At 45.7% G+C, this 18,738-nt stretch overlaps 4 protein-coding genes across 4 annotated transcripts in view; all 4 read left to right on the top strand.

Moving 5' to 3' along the window:
• The first annotated feature begins 46 nt into the window (after positions 1 to 46).
• On the top strand, positions 47 to 2,650 carry LOC1273528 (zinc finger protein 708). Its single transcript, XM_312512.6, has 3 exons — positions 47 to 316; positions 389 to 507; positions 579 to 2,650. The coding sequence occupies exons 1-3, from the start codon at positions 170 to 172 to the stop codon at positions 2,365 to 2,367; spliced, it is 2,055 nt and encodes a 684-aa protein (XP_312512.6). The 5' UTR covers positions 47 to 169; the 3' UTR covers positions 2,368 to 2,650.
• Positions 2,651 to 8,578: 5,928 nt separating this feature from the next.
• LOC11175636 (general odorant-binding protein 69) lies at positions 8,579 to 10,833 on the top strand. Its single transcript, XM_061647650.1, has one exon. The coding sequence runs from the start codon at positions 8,715 to 8,717 to the stop codon at positions 9,405 to 9,407; it is 693 nt and encodes a 230-aa protein (XP_061503634.1). The 5' UTR covers positions 8,579 to 8,714; the 3' UTR covers positions 9,408 to 10,833.
• Positions 10,834 to 15,331: 4,498 nt separating this feature from the next.
• LOC1273529 (brachyurin) lies at positions 15,332 to 16,453 on the top strand. The gene has a single exon (XM_312513.6). It carries the CDS (start codon positions 15,393 to 15,395, stop codon positions 16,347 to 16,349), a length of 957 nt encoding a protein of 318 aa, XP_312513.6. The 5' UTR covers positions 15,332 to 15,392; the 3' UTR covers positions 16,350 to 16,453.
• Positions 16,454 to 18,526: 2,073 nt separating this feature from the next.
• LOC3290618 (homeobox protein abdominal-A) overlaps positions 18,527 to 18,738 on the top strand; it is a 51,013-nt gene continuing 50,801 nt past the window's right edge. The window contains exon 1 of the mRNA XM_061648480.1: positions 18,527 to 18,644. Within this exon, the coding sequence (XP_061504464.1) occupies positions 18,527 to 18,644 (118 nt within the window). The remainder of the gene's footprint in view (positions 18,645 to 18,738) is intronic.

Here is an 18,738-nt window from a genome sequence, read left to right as displayed (position 1 = left end):
CTAGATCAGTTTATGTTCGGGTATACAAATCTTGGTCCAAGCTGTCAAATCGATATTGTTGTTGTGACAGCTGCGAGCTTGTTGTTTTTATTCGCCAAACACGAACAGCGTCCAAATTCTCCAAACTACCCGCATTATAACGCCGCGGACGTAATTTTCCCTGCCCAAAATGCCGCCGGAAACTGGGCCAACGTACGAGCTATCGAACGGCACCTGCCGCTTGTGTTTAGAGCACAAGGAAGAACTGATCCCTCTCGAATGCGCTCTGTCGGAAACGGAGCTTATCAACGTCATCGATTGCTTCCTCAAGATAGACGTGAGTACACGGCGAAATTCTTCCAGAGTTCCTGCCACATCAAAACCTTTATTTGGTTTCTGTTTATTTTAGATCACCGACAATTGGCCGTTCCAGAACGTATGTGATGATTGTGTCATGCAGGTTCGGTTGATTGAAAAATTACGCGCCCATTTCGATGAGAGAAATCGTATTTTCGATGTGCTGTGGACGTACGTAAGCCGGATGGGTGGGTTTAGTTGGTTGCGTTTAATAACACAATCCTTTTCTTCATCTTCCGCAGGCAATACAAGCGAATACACATGCAAGCCGATGGGGCGGGTGGTAGTAGTAAAAAGAAATTGTCCAAAACAGAGGAGAGCAACGTCAACTCTGGCTACGTCATCGAGGGAATGGTGATAGAGAAAACGGAAGTGGAGATACTGCCACCGGACATGTTGCTGAAAGCAGAGGCTGGAACTGAACAGTGTGGCGCCGTCATCAAACAGGAAGAGAACGAAGAGGAGGACCATCTGGTGGAGGAGCTGGTGTACGAGGAGCTAACGCTGGACGAAACGGAACTCGACGAGGGTGAGATCATAGAAGAGGACAAGGATACGCTGGAGGGTGAACATGAGAGCGAAATGGTAGAGGAACACATCATGGAACCAGAGGAAGACGGGATTGCGGCAGGGGACGAATCGGACGACCAAATTGAGCACCAGCTGTACGAGATTGCAGACAGTGAGGATGGGGAGCAAAAACAGCAGCACGAGCAACAACAGGACGACTGTTATTACGACGAAACGGTCAGCCGATGCTACATCTGCATGGAAACGCTGGAATCGGAGAGTGAACTGCAAGAGCACCTGGGGACGGTGCATCTTAAATTGCTCCCATTTCACTGCGACAAATGTTTGCAGTACTATCGCACAATCGACGAGGTAAATCAGCATCTGATCTCGCACGAGTATCCGTTCGTTTGCATGTACTGCCCGCGCAAGTACAGCTCCGAGCGGCAGCTGGAGAACCACAACAAAGACTGCAACACCTACCGGTGCCTGTACTGCCCGGCGGAGTTCGAGGTGCTGTCCCACCTGAACACACACAAGCGGCAACATGCGGCCCAGCTGCGGGGCAAGCTAAAGTGCAAGGCTTGCGGCCGTCAGTTCACACAGTCCTCCCATCTGAAGCGCCATCTACGGTCGGGAAGCTGTGCCGGCGTCAAGGAACGCGGACCAAAGCGCAAGTACATGCGTAGACATGGGCAAGAAATTCCGACCTCCCCTAGAGGCGGCGACCAATGCAGCAAGGAGCCGCAGAACAAAAATCTACTCTACTGTCAGGTGTGCGATCGGAAGTTTGTCAGCAACTCCTATCTGGCGCGGCACTTCGAGCGGGACCATTCCGAGCTACGGTTTCCCCTGTTTCCCTGTGACGTCTGTACGAAGAAGTTTACCTCGTTCGAAAAGTCCGTCCTGCACCGACGGTATCACCGCCGGCAGCCAGCCATCAAACCGAAGGAGCTAAAGAAACCGAAGGAAACGGTGTGCAAAATCTGCGACAAAGAGTTCCGCGTCGACCATCAGCTGCTGCGCCATCTGACGGAGGAGCATTCGCTCGCGCTCGAGCTGTTCCAGTGCGACCAGTGTCCGCGCAAGTTTTCGACCGAGTTCAAGCTGCGCAAGCACCATTACAACAGCCACCGGGAGAACAAGACGCTGTACGTTTGCTCGCACTGTGGGCAGAAGTTCGAGAAGAAGCTGACGCTGAAGGACCACGAAACGAAGCACCTGGGTATGCCGGCCTATCGGTGCGCGGTGTGCGACAAGACGTTCATCCACAAGCACAGCCTGGACCGGCACGCGCTCGTGCACAGTGACGAGAAGCAGTTTGCGTGCGAGTTTTGCGCGAAAACGTTCAAGCGCAACACCACGCTGGTGATCCACCGGCGGATACACACCGGGGAGAAGCCGTACCAGTGCGAACCGTGCGGTATGCGGTTCATCGATTCCAGCACGCTGATCAAACACCGGCAGCGGGCGCACATGAAAGCGGAGTGCATGCCGCTGAAACAGGAACAAGGGCAGTAGAAGCTTTACCTGCACGTATAATTTTATTGTGTTTGTAAAGCGCCATTCTTCAGACACCGATTATTACAAGACTTGATGATAATCTTAGGACAAGTGTATAGAAAATGAAAAGCGTTTGAACATGAGTGAAGAGTTTACAACGAGCGAGCTGTGTGTCTTGGTTCGAGCTGGTTGTAGATGACATTCGTGATTGCTTTCACATTTTTTTTAAATAGCCACGCTTTTACTGGTCACATTATTGTGAACCCTTTTAATATAAAGCTCGCACCAAGCGATACCAGAATTCCCTCAAATGCTTTAATATCATTGCATAAAAGATCGTAGAATTATTCCTATTTTAGCTACAGATTAAGCTCTTCTTCGTCTTCTTTGGCTCAACAACCGTTGTCGGTCAAGGCCTGCCTTTACCTCTTGTGGGTTTGGCTTTCAGTGACTAATTGATTTCCCCCCATAGCAAGATAATAGTCAATCCTACGTATGGCGGCACGGTCTATTTGGAGCTTGAACCCATGATGGGCATGTTGTTAAGTCGTACGAGTTGACGACTGTACTACGAGACCGGCCTAACAGATTAAGCTACTATCTTGAAAAGAGTTGGAACCTAAAACAATGCTGCAACTGCGGCTGCATCTGGGGACACATTAGTCAATAAAATTCCATCAACTAACTGCTCAGATCCAAAGAACATTGATAACACGCGAGATGCGAGATATAGTAAACACGAAGGATATTAGTATTGCATCAGCCGGTCTTGGAGAGGTTGGCGACGAACCGGATATCCTGACACGGACAAAGGACAGATGGACACAAAAGGCCAGAAGGACACGAAGGACAGCGTCTGTCGTGAGTCATACCCCACCAGGAGGGTCTCGGAGGACCAAAGCAATTTACGCTAGTACGATCAAGTGAAAAAGGAAACTGTGGGGAAACCTCACCATGTTAACACGCCACTCGCAGCCATGATTATTCCGTTGCCCATTTCAGTCTCCTGCCTTTTTCTAGCGAGCAATGTTCTAATGTTCAACGCGATCAGCCACGCACCACCTGGCGGCACGGCGGCGAAAGGTGAACATTTTTCTCACCCTAATCGACCCATTTCACTCCCAGCGCTTACATTTAACGATAATACAAGGGAAACAACACAAAAAAAACCCTGTTTTCGGTTAGTCGAGAAACGACTCGAAGCATAATTTATACCTCAAAGAAAATATACACCATCATCCCCCCCTTTGCTAGCCACGCTACCATTGCGAAAGCCCCCAGCGGAGGGATTTGGCGTCGACTTCGGCATCGGAATCGAAGCAAGCGCCAGCAAGGAAAAGCACACCGGCATGTTTGCAAACGGTGTAAACGGGATGTTGCCGTGACTACCGAAACCCCCCACACGGCAAGCATATATATTTATGCGCCCACAGGTAGAGTGGTGGTGCGCACGTGTGGCTGTGTGTTTGTGTGTGTGTATGTGTGTGTGTAATCCGCCATTCGGGCATGATATTGCCCAGCACGACATAATAAATATTGTTGCTGAATATATTGAACAGCATTTGATCATGTATGTACATTTTGATGAGGTGTAGAAACGGGCCCATTGTGTGTGTGTGTGTGTGTGCTGTCGGAAGACATCGTTTTGGCTTCGTTAGAACATGTTTTTTTGTACTAAAACATAAAACAATTGAGTTTTTCAAATGTATTTTAAAACAAAGCACTCAGACGTTTGTAGTTTGTTGCAAGACACGTTTTTAGTGTTGGTGGTTTAGCTTTATAGCACAATTTATTTACATCCAATTCATGCACATGACTTCCCTCCATACCTTAACATGCAAGAAGAAAAAAACATTCCAACGAGCCAAGATTCATTTCACTAATTTCTTTCCAGTGTCGCAATTTTCAACCACATTCTGCACCGCTTTCCTTCCACCAATATCCGCCCCGCAATGGTCCACCATTTCGATAATGGACACTAATTTGCAATCACCCCCCCCCCCAAAAGGGTCGTCTACGTTATAGATTTTAGACATTTTCCAACAGTAAAAACCGATCATAAATTAAGATCCCATTTCGAAGGCGCCTTTTCATATATATCCTGTACTGGCCAGTGTGCTGCAAGAAAGAAAAAAGAAAAAAAAAACCACAAACCACGGTTCCGGATTGTTCTCCCGGCGATCGGGAATAATGTCCTCAAAAAGCTCTCACCCCATGTGTGGTTTCATTACAAGTATGAGCCAAGGCGGAGAAAATAAATTCCAATTTGCGACGAATGCATTAACACCGGCTCTAGCTGCCAAGTCGTTTTTTGCTGTAATACCTAAACCACTTTTTTAGCCATGATGTATGCTGTGCGTCTTGCAAGAAGAGACAGAGAGATAGAGGAAGGGGTAGAACCAAGACGGTAAAGTGTCCAACCCGAGTGCAGTGCCACGTGGTCAAGGGAATATCGGAATCAGAAGAAGCTACGCAAAACTCTTTCGAACATGTTCGATGTGTGTGTGCTAGTGTGTGTGTGTGTGAAAATGTGCTTGAAAGTGTGTTTATAATTTAATTAAGTTTATTCATCCTCTCTCTCCCGTTGAATGGTTGTTGTCTAATAGCTCGCCCTTTGCTTGCGCAAATGTCTGTTTGTTTTGCGCCGCCTCTTGCTTGCTTGCGCGCCATTTGATGGCGCAACGTTTTACGCGTGTGGCGGTTTGGCGTGCGTGCTGGTGTGTGTGTGTATGTGTTTTTCGGCGTGCCTAATTTGTTTGCCCAAAACGGGGTAGCAAAGCACAGTTTGTGGTTAGAGAGGTTTGGGCGCACGGAGGCTAGCTAGATTCTTCTAATGTGTTGTTGATGCAGATTTACGACACCCGGCAGCGTAACGACCAAACACGCGACAATGCAACGACCCACGGGTGGGTGGGTGGGCAGTTGTGAAGCAACCAACAACATCCCCCGTTTTACTTATGCTCACCACTCACTTGGGTGAAAAACACTTGCTCTTGTTTTGTTCGATGGTGGTGGTCGAGGTTTCGGTTAATTTAGTTTCAAGTCGACTTCCTCCCGTTCCTCTTGGTGACTTGCTGGGCAAGAGCGTTTCCAGCGCATTGCAGCATCCTGCGCCACGTGACCGGCACGTGGCAAATGGGAAGGAGTGAGTATGAGAGGCGGCCCTTGTTTACAGGCGCCGGGCGGATTTCGGTGCATATCGCAGCACAGTGTGTAAGCGGTTGTTTACAAGTTTAGTTTACACCACTTTAATTATCCAATTAAAATACTATACAAATCACAAATGAGGGGAAAGATGCTGGGGGGAGGGGATGTGGGAGTGAAATATGTTTGCCGTTTTGGTTGTTTGTTTGCCGTCTTGTTTTGAATGAAGTGTAATTTTTCGTTACGAATTTATTCTTAAATTTTTTTTAATTTTTCGTTACGAAATTGAATTTCCTTTAATTAAATACTGCTGAAAAGATACACTTAAGTACACTACTGTTCCTGTGAAATCGTTTAAAAATCACACACCATCTAATTCCATTACTTTAGAAGGCTACAAACACTGCTAGAAACCGTTTAAATCAAAGTTATGCTGCACAATTGTGTGTTTGCATTCTTTCGCCAGTGCATTTGCATCAATCATTACGCCCCAATCGCCCCCATATGAATGCAAATCAATCGAAATGCCGACAGACCGATGCAATTAGATTGATGTGATGCAAACCGCCCACCCGCTCCACCCACCCACTAATAGCAGTTGCATTTTCTAAAACGGAACCTTTCTCCACTCAACCCAACCCCCCTCGAAATAAATGCGACAAATTTTGTGAAGCAGAAAAATGTCGACTTCAAACTGTACCCCATCCTCTCCCCCCCACCCCGCCCCCGTTGTCCCACGACAACAACGACGCATTAGATTGTAGTTTGTGTGAGGCCTCCCCCCCCCCCCCCCCTTGAAGGCCCCTGTTAGAGGGTGGCAAAACTATTTTTGATAAATTTAAATGATCAAACCATTTGTTTTAGTGCGAAAACCGAACCGGTGTTTAGTGCAGTGTGGCACAACCAAATTAGCCACCGTCCAGCGCCCCTAGGAGGTGCCCCACCGGCGGTCGCTTGCCCCCCCCCCCCCCCTTTGCTATAGTAGTCCAAACTGAAGTTAGAGCAGCTAAAACTGGTTCAAAAATGAAGAGAAAAAATACAGAAATAACAACCACTTTTCGGTTCGGTTGTGTATGCCATGCCTGTGCCATGCCATGGCCCGTTGGCCGGTAACAACTCCACAGCGCCGTGCTTGTGTCGTTTGTCGGCCAAAGGTGAGATTCGGTGCTGTTTTTTTGTTGTTCCTCCTGTACTGCTACTACTACTACTACTACCTACTCTGCTGCTGGTTGTCTGTATAATGAGTTTTATATTTCTTCGATTGCAAACACACAACGGGTACGGGTACGGAACGACTAAGCTACCTTTAATGCTGGTGATTAGAATAAATGATCCGATGCTCTTACTGTCTGCTCTGCTGATGATTACTATTGCAAAAGGTGTTGTTGCCACGTGCATTGCAAGAAGAAGAAAAAGTGAAGTGTAAAACACATAACTGTGAAAAAGGACGACTTTTTGAGGTTTTGCATGATATGCTAATACTGCCAATTGCTAGAGTTGTTTGTTGTACTTCGATTTTTGTTTAAACATCTGTATGTTTTTGGTCCATTTTTAGACAATTTTGTTCTTCTTTTAGCTTTTGTGGATGATTTTACACAGCAAGAATTTTATATTTATTTATTATTTTTGTAGTACACCGTAGTGATGTGCAGTAGCGGATCTAACGGTAGGCGGACTAGGCTGTCGCCTGGGGCACCGCCGATTTAGGGGCCCCGTAGATTGCCGTATGGACAGAGTACTACAGACAAGGGCCCCGGAAGGATGGACGTTGGGGCCCCGAGGCTGGCGAATCATCGTAGGGGCCCCCGACGGCATTTCAAGTTTACTGTTCAATCTCCCAACCTTTAATCCACCACTGGTGATGTGCTCTCTGAGTCGCACCCACGACTCCGATCCGACTTCAACTATTGTTAGTCCGATTTCGGCAAAATGGAACAACTAGATCCACCCGGAGTCGTCCGGAGCCTTCCAGAGTCGTTCCGAGTCGTCCGGAGTCGGAGTCGTCCGAAGTCGGAGTCGTCCGGAGTCGTTCGGAGTCGTCCGGAGTCGTCGGAGTCATTCGGAGTCGTTCGGAGTTGTTCTGAGTCGTTCAAAGTCGATCGGAGTCGGAGTCATCCGGAGCCATTCGGAGTGGACCGGAATCTGAGTTGGTCGAAGTCAACAGGAGCCTTTGAACTTGTGATTAGACATTTCATTCGTTGTGTTTTTTTTGTCTTTCACTTAGCGCATGCACTTCTCATACAGGCCATTTTTTCGAAGGCCAACCTCGGTCGACTCCAGACGACTCTGGATGACGCTGTCTGTAGCCGATTCCGGATGAATCCAGACGACTCCGGACGACTCCGAACGACTTCGGGCGACTTCCGGCGATTCTGGACGATTCCGAACGACTTCCGGATGATGCAGGGCGGACCTACCTTTCGGAGTCGATTCCGAATTAATCGGAGTCGGATCGGAGTCTACTCCGGATTTTGACAACTTTACCCATCACTACTACACAGCAGTCTTCCATGGTCAATATATAACGCCATGTCCGTCGTGAGTTTGCTAATAGCGTTCAAACTGTACTCATACACAGTTCCCTAGGTTTTGCTACATTTTCCAACAGTTTTTAGATTATTAACTCAATAGTTGTGTCTTAATCATATTGGATTTCTTTGGAAAACAGCAAATAAATCATGAAACCAGTCCAAAGGTATATTTTAGCTGTATTAGATGACAACTCTCATCATAACTATAATCACCATTATTCAAGTTCGATATTAAACACTCTCAAACACCATATAAAGTTATTAAAAATTTTACAGACAAACAATCGATTAATGACACTGATGTGCCAGCCGGAGTACTCCAGATATTGGAGTTAGTTTAATGTCAAAATAAATATATTTTGCTTCAGATTTACACATTTGAACATAAATAATATTTCTGCATTTGAAATATAAAGTGCTATCAATTACTACTAAATTTGTCATGTTGTAAACACAAATAGAAATCATGAAGTGCGTGTTTCGAAGAATTACTATGAAGTAAATAACCCAACCTCAAATGTTATCAAATCATCCACGGTCTCCGGCGTTTGTTACCTTTCGTAGAAAACCCACCGCAACCTCCACAAGTTGTGTTAGAATTCGCATATAAGAGTGCGTGCTGTGGCACCAACACACCACTGAGTCGTGTGTCTTGCTCTCATCAGCTTACTAAGAACGTGCGTTGTACTCATGGATCGTTTACTGTTGGTGCTTCTAAGCAGCGCTAGTTTACTGCTTACAGTGTACGGAATAAAACACCACATTGTGACCAAAAGCTGGTCCGAAGCACAGTCTGACTGTCTCCAGTATCTACGCGTCGAATCACCCGGACGATACCTTTCCCATCGATACCGGGACAATCAGACGTCGAAGCAACTGATCTTCTGCATCATGCTCAACCTGCGCATCTACGATCCAACCCAGAACGTGTTGCGACTGAAAGCGATGGGGCAATTTTTCCACCCCGACAAAACTGACACACTGTACGTCAATCGAACGAATGCGTGTTTGCTGAGAGTGAAAGTTCCACCGCTTGTGGATAGTTCCGAGGATAGCCAACCGTATAGTGGGGTGATGGGAACATTGTACGAGGTATTTCGATGTTTCTATCACTGCTACGGTAATATCAACGCTGATGCCCCGAAACTGCCCGCAACTGTACTGGAGCTGGAACAGATACAGCAAGAGTGTGCTCGTATCGTCGGTGTCTCGGAACGGTTGTTGGATGGTGGTTCACAGCTGAGGAGCCATCCACGGTACAGTGAGCTGTCGCGGTGTATCATGTTGAGAAGTGGAGAGTCTGTAGACTATTTAACGCATCGCAACAACTCCAGCAGAAGGTTCAAGTTGAACAAAACGGGGAAAATGATGTACTTTAATTAGGGTTAATCAAAACTAAGGCACAATAAAAAAGAGAGAATGCGAATTATGTTATTCGATCCTGGGCAGGACTACTTCCGATTGTTTAATAACGATTAAGGCGAGTTGAGGTCCAAATCGGTCACAAGAGACCTAGAGCTGATTAGATAAACATACAAGATACATTAATAGAATTGGTGAAGATCAGGTTTAGCGACAGCGTTAAGATGTAGCGTTCAGATGTCGGATTTAAATGTTTGTATAATCAGACAATATTATTGCTTTGAATCGCTCTCTTTAGCATTTAATCACTGTTGTTGATCATTTTGCTACACTGGATACAACACTGGTTTTTGTAAGCTCCAGCTTTCATACATAATACAGGGTTTTCCAGGGGGTCTCATAGTTGTGGGTTCTCATACTTCCTTGATTCTTTCTTATGGGAAGTGAACTTCATATGATGGTAATTGGACTCTATGGCACCCTTTTTGGACAGGTTCCTTGGAAATGCCTATTGAATTTGTCTAACAAGGTTGCTTTAGAGTCCAATTCCCATTACATTAAGTTCATTTCACCGAAGAAAGAGTCAATAAAGTGTCCCACAGCTATGAGAACACCTGGAAAACCCTGTATTGAGTTTTATGTGCTAGACAAATGTTGGGCTCAGCAACTTGTTCCTCAGCAGCAACCGTTCAGAGGAGGCAACAGCAGCAGGAAGATTCTGAAAAAGTATATAAGAAGACACAGATATCTGGTACAAAAGATACGAAAGATATCTGAAACATTTTCTATCAATTAAAAGCAATGAAAGCAATCCGAAATAGAGGAAATAGGGACCCATTTAGCTAAGAGATAATGAAAGCCGGCTTGTTCACTAGTGAGTAACTACCACAACGCCACCTCTTAATACGCGCTAAGAAACTCTGAAGTTAGATGTATTATTCGTACCACTGTACAGCCTGGCCATTGCTCCTTCCGATTACATCCTGTTCCATGTCGATAGAGCACGATCTTGCAGTCTAGCACTTCTCCAATTGTGATCATGTAAAATATGTTACCATTCAATGGATAGCCAGGTTTTGCTGTCGATACAGGATCTGAAATTGCCTTAAAACGTGGGAGAAAGTAGTGAAAACGGTGGAACCTATTATGACCCACGAATAAGTTACAAATTTTCCACCAAAATGTGTCAAAGTTTGATTAAACCCGGTATGGAGTTATTGGTACTTCTAATACAATAACGGCAATGAAATTATGACTCAGATATTTGATTCTTTTCCATCCATTTCTCAACCTAAATCTACGACTTCCAAACACCAAAGGAGAAGTAAATAAACTGTTATAATAGCAAGCAGGTTATAAATGATGCGGACTGCAGAAAGAAAGCACCTCATCCATCCGACGCTGCTACCAAATGAAAGGGAAGAAAGAAAGAAAAACAAAAAACAAACAACCGGAAAAATGATAAATGTGTTTTAATTTCATAATTGGCACGATTCATATTTCGCTGACGGAAGTCACCAAATATCGTCACCGTACGTTCCGTTCCTCCATCTTCCTGTCCCTGGAGAGCCCTGGAAATGCACGGGGTAAAAAAACACACTTCCTCACCCAAAACTTTCAAACACTTATCGAACGAAAAAAAAGCCAAACCAAAGAAAACGCCAAATGGATGGTGGGGGCATTAGGACAGGGGCACGCTGGGGAACGAACGCCACCGTACACGTACACTCTGCCACAGTACGGCGAATGTAATGAAGAATTATCGTTGATCAAGCTTCCATTTCCGAAGGTTTGGCGAAGGAAGGGTGCGGGTAAACTGGTGGGACAAATAAGATTTGCCAAGGAAAAATGTACCGCCACCATTCTGACCCTCCTTTCCGACCCCGCGATCGAAGAAATGGCGGCAAATGAAAATTGCACCAAAGCGAAATCAATTCCATCAATTGACAGTTTGGCAGCGGCCGTTTTGTTGCCCTCCTCTTGCCCTTCCCTGTTCCCTTCCCGCCACGCAGGAGGCCACTGCAAAGACGCGGTGGTGGAAAAGTCAATTCCAAATGAAACTTTGCCCAAGTGTTTCGAGGGGGGGATGAGGAGTGATCGCGGGCCAGAGTGGCATGTCATTTTTCTTGTGCAGCAGCAATGGTACGTCGTCGCCGTGCCGGAAAAGAACCCGGAATGGAGTTCGAAATCGAAAATCGAATTTGAATAATGGACGAAAGTGGCCTTTTGATTGGTAAGGCGCAGCACCAGCACCAGCAGCTCAAAATGGTGGAGAATGGCACAACGATCAAGTCCAGGGGAGGGAAAACGCTTTGCGCCTTGCAAACGCCAAAGTCGCAAGTAGGTACGCCATTCGGTGTGGCCCATTGGTACGAAGCAAAACGATGGGTCATTATTGGATGATAAATTATGAATACAGGCAAATACATTAGCGTTTGAAAAACAGATTTTCCCGATATTATGTTTTACCCCACGCGGGGTTAGGGTGGTGGAGTGGCTCTGGGGTGGAACCGGAGGTTTCGTCGTTTGTTTTCGACACACACACACACACTGCTCAAGGCCTACTATTGGGCTGTTATTCTTGCTCACTGACATCTTAGCGGAGGGGCTGGACTTCTTGTGCTACTTGGATGATAGAAAGCTCAAACAGAGCAAAAAGAAAAGCCACGAGAAAATTATTTGTGCTTTGTGTGTAGTGTTTAGTGCTTGCAGCAGGGGGTGGCAAGGGATTCTTTTTTTTTGTCTCTTTGCAATTCATCCAGCCGGCGTCCACCGTGGTGCTGTTCGTCGACTGTTTTAATTTTCATTTCCTTGTCAAGAGGCATGAAAGAGGGAGAGACTGTTCCTGACAAATGGTGTTGGCAGGTTTGGAGTGTGTGTTTTTTTCCTTTTCATTCTTCACTCTTCTTAGACACTTTTTTCTTATCACAATCACTGGCGATAGTGATTTCTTTTTTAATAACATTTTTTCCCCCTTGTTGCTTGCCTCAGGATGTTCAGTTTCTTATGGTTTTTTTTTCTTCTCCCTTTTCCAGCAACTCGCCATAGGCTGGTGACAGTTTTTTTCCCAGTTCCCCACGGTAGTGTGACACCAACTGATTGTGGGTGGCAGGTGGGAGAGGTAAAGTTTCGTTTTGCGCCCACCGTAATCTTTCCGCTGGTCAGCAAACGCGGGAGGAGGAGGGTCGAGGCTGTGTAATGAGGACGTTATTTGTTTCATTTCGTGCCTTCTTTACAAAGCGACACGGCACCGAGCTGTCCGGGCCGGCCGCGGAATCAGAACGGACATTTTAATTAACGATTGTACTTTGATTAATTAAAAAAATATGCTAATCCGTATGTTAACGCCAAATTGGGCTACAAGATGCGAAAAAGTCACGGTACGATCGGTCTGGAACTACTTGTAACTTACTTACTTGCTTGCTTGCTTATTTGCGCTGAGATTCTAACCTGGAGAGAGCCTTTTTGGAGGGTTTTATTGTTACTTTACTTTACCCTCATGCACCCCCGCTGACACCCTTGCCAACCCAGTGCCGCGCGTGTGAATATTAATTCGTATTATAGGTTTTGGCATGTGTTGCATGAAAAATTGAGCACCGGCCGAATTGCAATCCCTGTGGCCCGTACGCACACCCTCGGCTGGCGCATTACTCACTACTTTGGTGCACCAATTTCGTTCTGCCCAGCCAGCCAGCCAGGTCTCGATTGTTGCAAAATAAACGTGTGTAAAAGTGGTGTAAGTTTTGTGTGCGAAATTTAAATAAATTTTACGACCCACCGCGTGTTGCTTGTGCGGGCGCCCTCGTGGCAGACGCGCTGGGGTTTCGTTGCGCGAAATAGTAGTGGAATCAGCGATTGAAACACGGCATCGAGCGAAAGTTAATCGAATGGGCGGTAAAAATTGATTGAGCAAGGTCACGCATTAGAAATTTATTTTCCTGTGCGCGTGGAACTAGGGAGCGCCCCGAATTCGGGCCTGCCGTGTAGGGAAATCAATAACTTTGGGCTGGAAGATGTAAAATTGCAGTTTCAAATTTTGACTTCCCTAGCAGGCGCAGGATAGGCACGCAAGCAAATGGTGTGTGTGTGTGGTGATAAATAAATCAGATCATCGATGATGATAGCGCCCGATGGAATGGGCTGGACGGAGGGCTATTTCATGCAGATGGTGCAACGATTCATAATAATTCACTAGCTTATCTTGAGCCACAGATGGGTGGGTAGGTGCACATGGACGGGGATGGGAGGGTTTTCGTGTGGGAATGATTTTCAAATGGCACGCCGCTATTCGGTTACGGGTGTAAATGTATGGACGAGATGAAGTGATTTGATGGGTTTGCAGTTCCTGGAGGAAAAACTCAAATTCATACTGGGTAAAAAATGTTGGTTCATTGCTTTGAAGGGAATAATCGCCAGTAATGGTTTAAGATACCATACAAAAATAAGGCTTAGAAGCATTTTAAATAAAGTTCGGTTCTCTTTTATGAACAAAAATGGTTAGATTGATCATTACTTATATTATTATTTTACAAAACTAAAAGTGAGACAACATGGCAATATACGACATGACTTATTACGATTATTTTTAGTTTTCTGACTAACCTCATTTTAAAATGTTTATTTAAACATTGTAAGATCACCGACAGCTTGGTATCGGGATCTTAGCGAGGAACAAGTGGATACAGTCGTCAACTCGGACCCCTTAACAACATCTTCAATCCCTGTACAGGCGGTCCCCGAGATACACGATACCTCTTATACGGGGATTCGGAGATACGTGGTTTTCTAAATTTGACAGTTCTTTGAACAAATTGTACTGATTTGACACATCAATTGTAAATTGCCAAAAATTTTCGTTTTGATCGAATGTTAAAAACTGTTTCAAAAGGTTTAGAACTGTTATATTCAGTCAGAATCATATCAAATTATTCATAAAGTGACTACAACCGTCCCCTACTTGCAAAAATACACAAAAATGAGTGATATTTTAGCCTGGAAATCACTAGATTCGACTTACGCGGAAATTCGAGATACGCGTTATTTTGCGGCCGTTTTCGTTCCCCATTAACCGTGTATCTCGAGGACCTTAGCAAGAGCTTCGGCTTATCCGGCCACGAGGTACAGGCGGTCCCCGAGATACACGGTTAATGGGGACCGAAAACGGCCGCAAAATACCGCGTATCTCGAATTTCCGCGTAAGTCGAATCTCGTAATTTTCAGCCAAAATATCATTAATCTTCGTGTAATTTTGCAAGTAGGGGATGGTTTTAGCCACCAAATTAATTATTTGATATGTTTCTAATGAATTGAACAGTTTTCAACCTTTTTAAATGGTATTTTACATTCGATCAATACGGAAATTATTTGGTATTTCACAATGGATGTGTCAAATCAGTACAATTTGCTCAAAGAACTGTCAAATTTAGAAAACCGCGTATCTCCGAATCCGCGTATAAGAGGTACCGTGTATCTCGGGGACCGCCTGTACTTAATAAGTCTCAAAAGCCTGAATAGACCGGCTTGATCGTCGTTGTGGAAATAAGAAGTTACGATTATTACAGATTGTTCTACACCATTCGGTGGGGAGCTCTTATCAATCTCATGGGGAATGCCCCCAGTATGACACACTGTACCGTTGGAATTTCCATCGGAACTGGATTTTTATCATTCCTATTGCTTACTGGCACGCGCTTACTGGTTTAATTTTGGTCGCGCTTACAGGTCTTTCAATCAATTTTCTATTCCAGACGTTTTTTCCCACCAGGGCATTCCCCAATAGTATCAAAAAGAAGTCTTCCATTGATTTAACGCTCTTATCAGAGGTGTGGGGGCATCGTCTTATCGCACGTGACTTTTGTGGTGGGCAATTTTGAGCGAATCTTTATCGCAAACCTTAAGCGATAAGCAAAATTTTGGTATAAAAGCACACCTTCACCGATTTGTTGGTCGTATCAGTCTTTGAGTTAGCAATCCATTCGGAACAACCAATCCCTTAGCCGAGCAAAGATGAGGTGTGCAATTTCCCTCACAGTGGTAGGGCTTCTGGCACTGCTACACGGTGTCTCACCACTGCCTACTATCTCGTCCTCCTCCTACGGAATCGATTGGTCCCAGGTGCGTCCGATCGAGGAATTCGATCACATCAAAGCTCACCTTCCGATCAATCTCCGCACACCAATCGCGACACAAAACGCACCCAACCGTCGCATCGTCAACGGACAGGAAGCTCGCCCCGGTCAGTTCCCCTATCAGGTGGCGCTGCTCGGGCAGTTCAACGCAGGTGTTGGGCTGTGCGGTGCATCGATCATAACTCAGCGCTACGTCCTAACGGCGGCACACTGTGTCTACACCGGAGTCGATGCCAGTGCACCCGTTGCCAACGGTACCGCCATTCTGGGTGCCCACAACCGGATGATCGAGGAACCGTCCCAGCAGCGCATCACGTTCAGCTCGAGCGGCGTTATTGGCCATCCCGGGTACGATCTGTTCGACGTGCGCAATGACATCGCGGTGGTGCGGCTGGACGAACTGATCGTGTACACCGATCGGATTCAACCGATCCGTCTACCGAGCCGTTCCGATACACGTACCTTTGCCGGGCTGATGGGTACCGTGTCCGGGTACGGTATATACTCGACCGCTAATCCGGCGCTTTCGGATGTGCTGAATTACGTGCTGAATCCCGTCATGACCAATGCGGACTGCCGGGCTGGATGGAGTGGATTTGAATGGCTGATCGAGGCCCAAAACATCTGCCAGTCGGGTGATGGTGGTCGGGCGGCCTGCAACAGCGACTCCGGTGGCCCACTGACGGTGCAGGACAGCGGGGAAAGCTTGCAGGTGGGAGTCGTTTCCTTCGGTTCGTCGGGCGGTTGTGACAATGGCGTACCGACGGTGTTTGCACGCGTTACCTACTATCTGGAGTGGATCGAGGCGAACTCGGACTTTACACCGGAACTGTGAAGCGAAGGATCGATTAAGCACATTTTATTTGTACAGAAGCTTTAAAAGTCTACAATAACTTATAGGATCTATCTTAGTAAAATAAAGCAAAATATTCCAATATAGCCGCACTATTTATAAAGAGGACTTTTATTTCATTTACACATTATTTTACCTTTTCAACTTTATGCAACACTAAAGCAGCTCCTTCAACAGATCTCTAAAGATGTTCCGCGAGTTTTATCTCTTTTGAACAGAAGTTATATGTATCTTGGTGTGTAAGAAACTCGTTATCATCATTCATTCGCATTTACATTCCACCGGGAAAGTTATTACAGAAGGCCACCAAAGAAAGTACGTCACGTTGTATGTTTTCATGACTCAAAAGGCATACAGATCACATCATCAGACAATGAAGAGGTGTCTCAAAATATTCTGCTATCCTAGTGGAGTGATAACATCATTGTTGTTGTTGAATATGTATCATCAGGTATATTCCTACATTACACCAGGCTTTCCTGCATCACATCATATCATACTACATATTTCAGTTCTTAAGATAAACGAAGTGCTACATTCAAAACTTTTCTCTGATTTTTTTTAACTACGTTGGCCATTCTAAGGACCCATGTTCTTGTGACTCTTAAGTCAACATATTCGCACAGCTTGCACTGCTGGTAATTGTAGGGGCTCTTCTTGTTTATCCTTTGACACACATGGGAACCAAAAATATTGGCAAGAATGTTCCTCTCGATCTTGGTTAAGATATTTTAGTCATTTTTTAACAGGACCGATGTTTCTCAGCCGAGTATATTAGTAGTGCTGGTTCTTCTTCTATTTGGCGTAACGTCCTACGCAGACATGCCGGCCTATACAGGCTTTCGAGACTTAATTCATTACCACGCAGCTGGATAGTCAATCTTTGCTACGGGGGGGATGGTCCATTCGGGGCTTGAACCCATGACGGGCATGTTATTGAGTCGTTTGAGTTGACGACTGTACCACGGAACCGCCTTGTGGTTAGTGCTAGTATAGGGTTTAGTGTTATACGTTAAATGCTAAAACTTGAATGTCCATCCTAGGTTAAATTCTAGCTATTACTCCCCAAAACGTATCAACGCATCTTCTACTGAACACATCACGCTTAAATGGAATAGATTTTGCAAATGGATTAAGTCAGGCCTACACTGTCTAAGCTTTAAGTAGCCTAAAGATGAAAAAGGAAGGCAGGATTCACTTAATTACACACATGTACAAAGAGAGTGTAACGTTGTGATTGGTATAAACTCCGGTGCTTCAACGTATCTATTCAATACATTTGAACAGCCCATTTATATGACAAATCTCTAAACTCATTTCTATTAAAATGTGTAAAACCTCAAACATCTTACAGATCAATAAAAACAATCAACCCCTAAAAGGGTAGGATTGTGTCGAAACACGTCAGTGCCGATCTAGCGTACCCTTCATATAACTACCATCTCCCGGGGTAGGGTGTCCAAAAAACCTCCGATTCCCTGTTTGCACTGTTCAAAAATCGCGCATCCATTTCCACCTTCTACTTCCACCTTCCCGCTCCACCCGTCGCACAGCCCGTTTTGGCTGCCGGGAAAAAATACGGTACAATCATGACAACAGCTTCATCGGTCATAAAATCGTCGTATACAATCACCTTTAACCGTTTCCAATATGGCAATTTCGCCTTTCCGAGGCTCCGTTCCGGCAATCGGCGTGACCGCAACCGGCCGGCCCGTGGGAAGGGTGTTCATATAAAGGTGTATTCTTTGATCGGCGTACAGTTTTTTACCGTTTACCACCCAAAAGAGGTGCTCTTATTGCGACAGGACCTTCTCTGTGTGTGCGCGTGTGTTATCCTTTTCCGATGCGCAAAAAAACCGGACCATTTGCTACAGTTCAGTAGCACTGGTATTCATTCTGGGGAAGGATTGTTTTTCACGGCCTAAGCTCCCCTTTCCCTGGCCGGTGGTTTCAGGTGTGCCGGGCATGCCTTAATATTCCGATGTGAGGCAATCATAATAACAATAACAGCCACCGCGTTCCACCCTATCATTGATTGCTTTTGCGCTGCAGTCGAACAGGAACGTCGAACTGGTCGGCCTTTCCTTTCGTTTCCATTTGCCGCTTATTTTTGTTGGGGGCCAGGCGTTTCGCAAGGACAAAATTGTATGCGTTCCACTATGGCATGCGATTGGTTGGCACTGGCAGGATCGCTGCAAACGATCGAAGATGAAGATCCGCACTCCGAAAAGGCGATTGTGGCAAACGCACAGCGGGAAAACGCACCGGGTTGCGTGTGTAGGTGTTTGCTGCTGTCATTTTGGTGGCACTGTGGCACAAAAAAACAGCTCGGTGGGAGCTGAATTCAAATGGCAGTTTTTATTGCCACCCG

This window comes from Anopheles gambiae, chromosome 2, assembly GCF_943734735.2.
Source record: "Anopheles gambiae chromosome 2, idAnoGambNW_F1_1, whole genome shotgun sequence".
In the NCBI taxonomy this organism is placed as follows: domain Eukaryota; kingdom Metazoa; phylum Arthropoda; class Insecta; order Diptera; family Culicidae; genus Anopheles; species Anopheles gambiae.
This window is presented reverse-complemented; position numbering and strand designations above follow the sequence as displayed.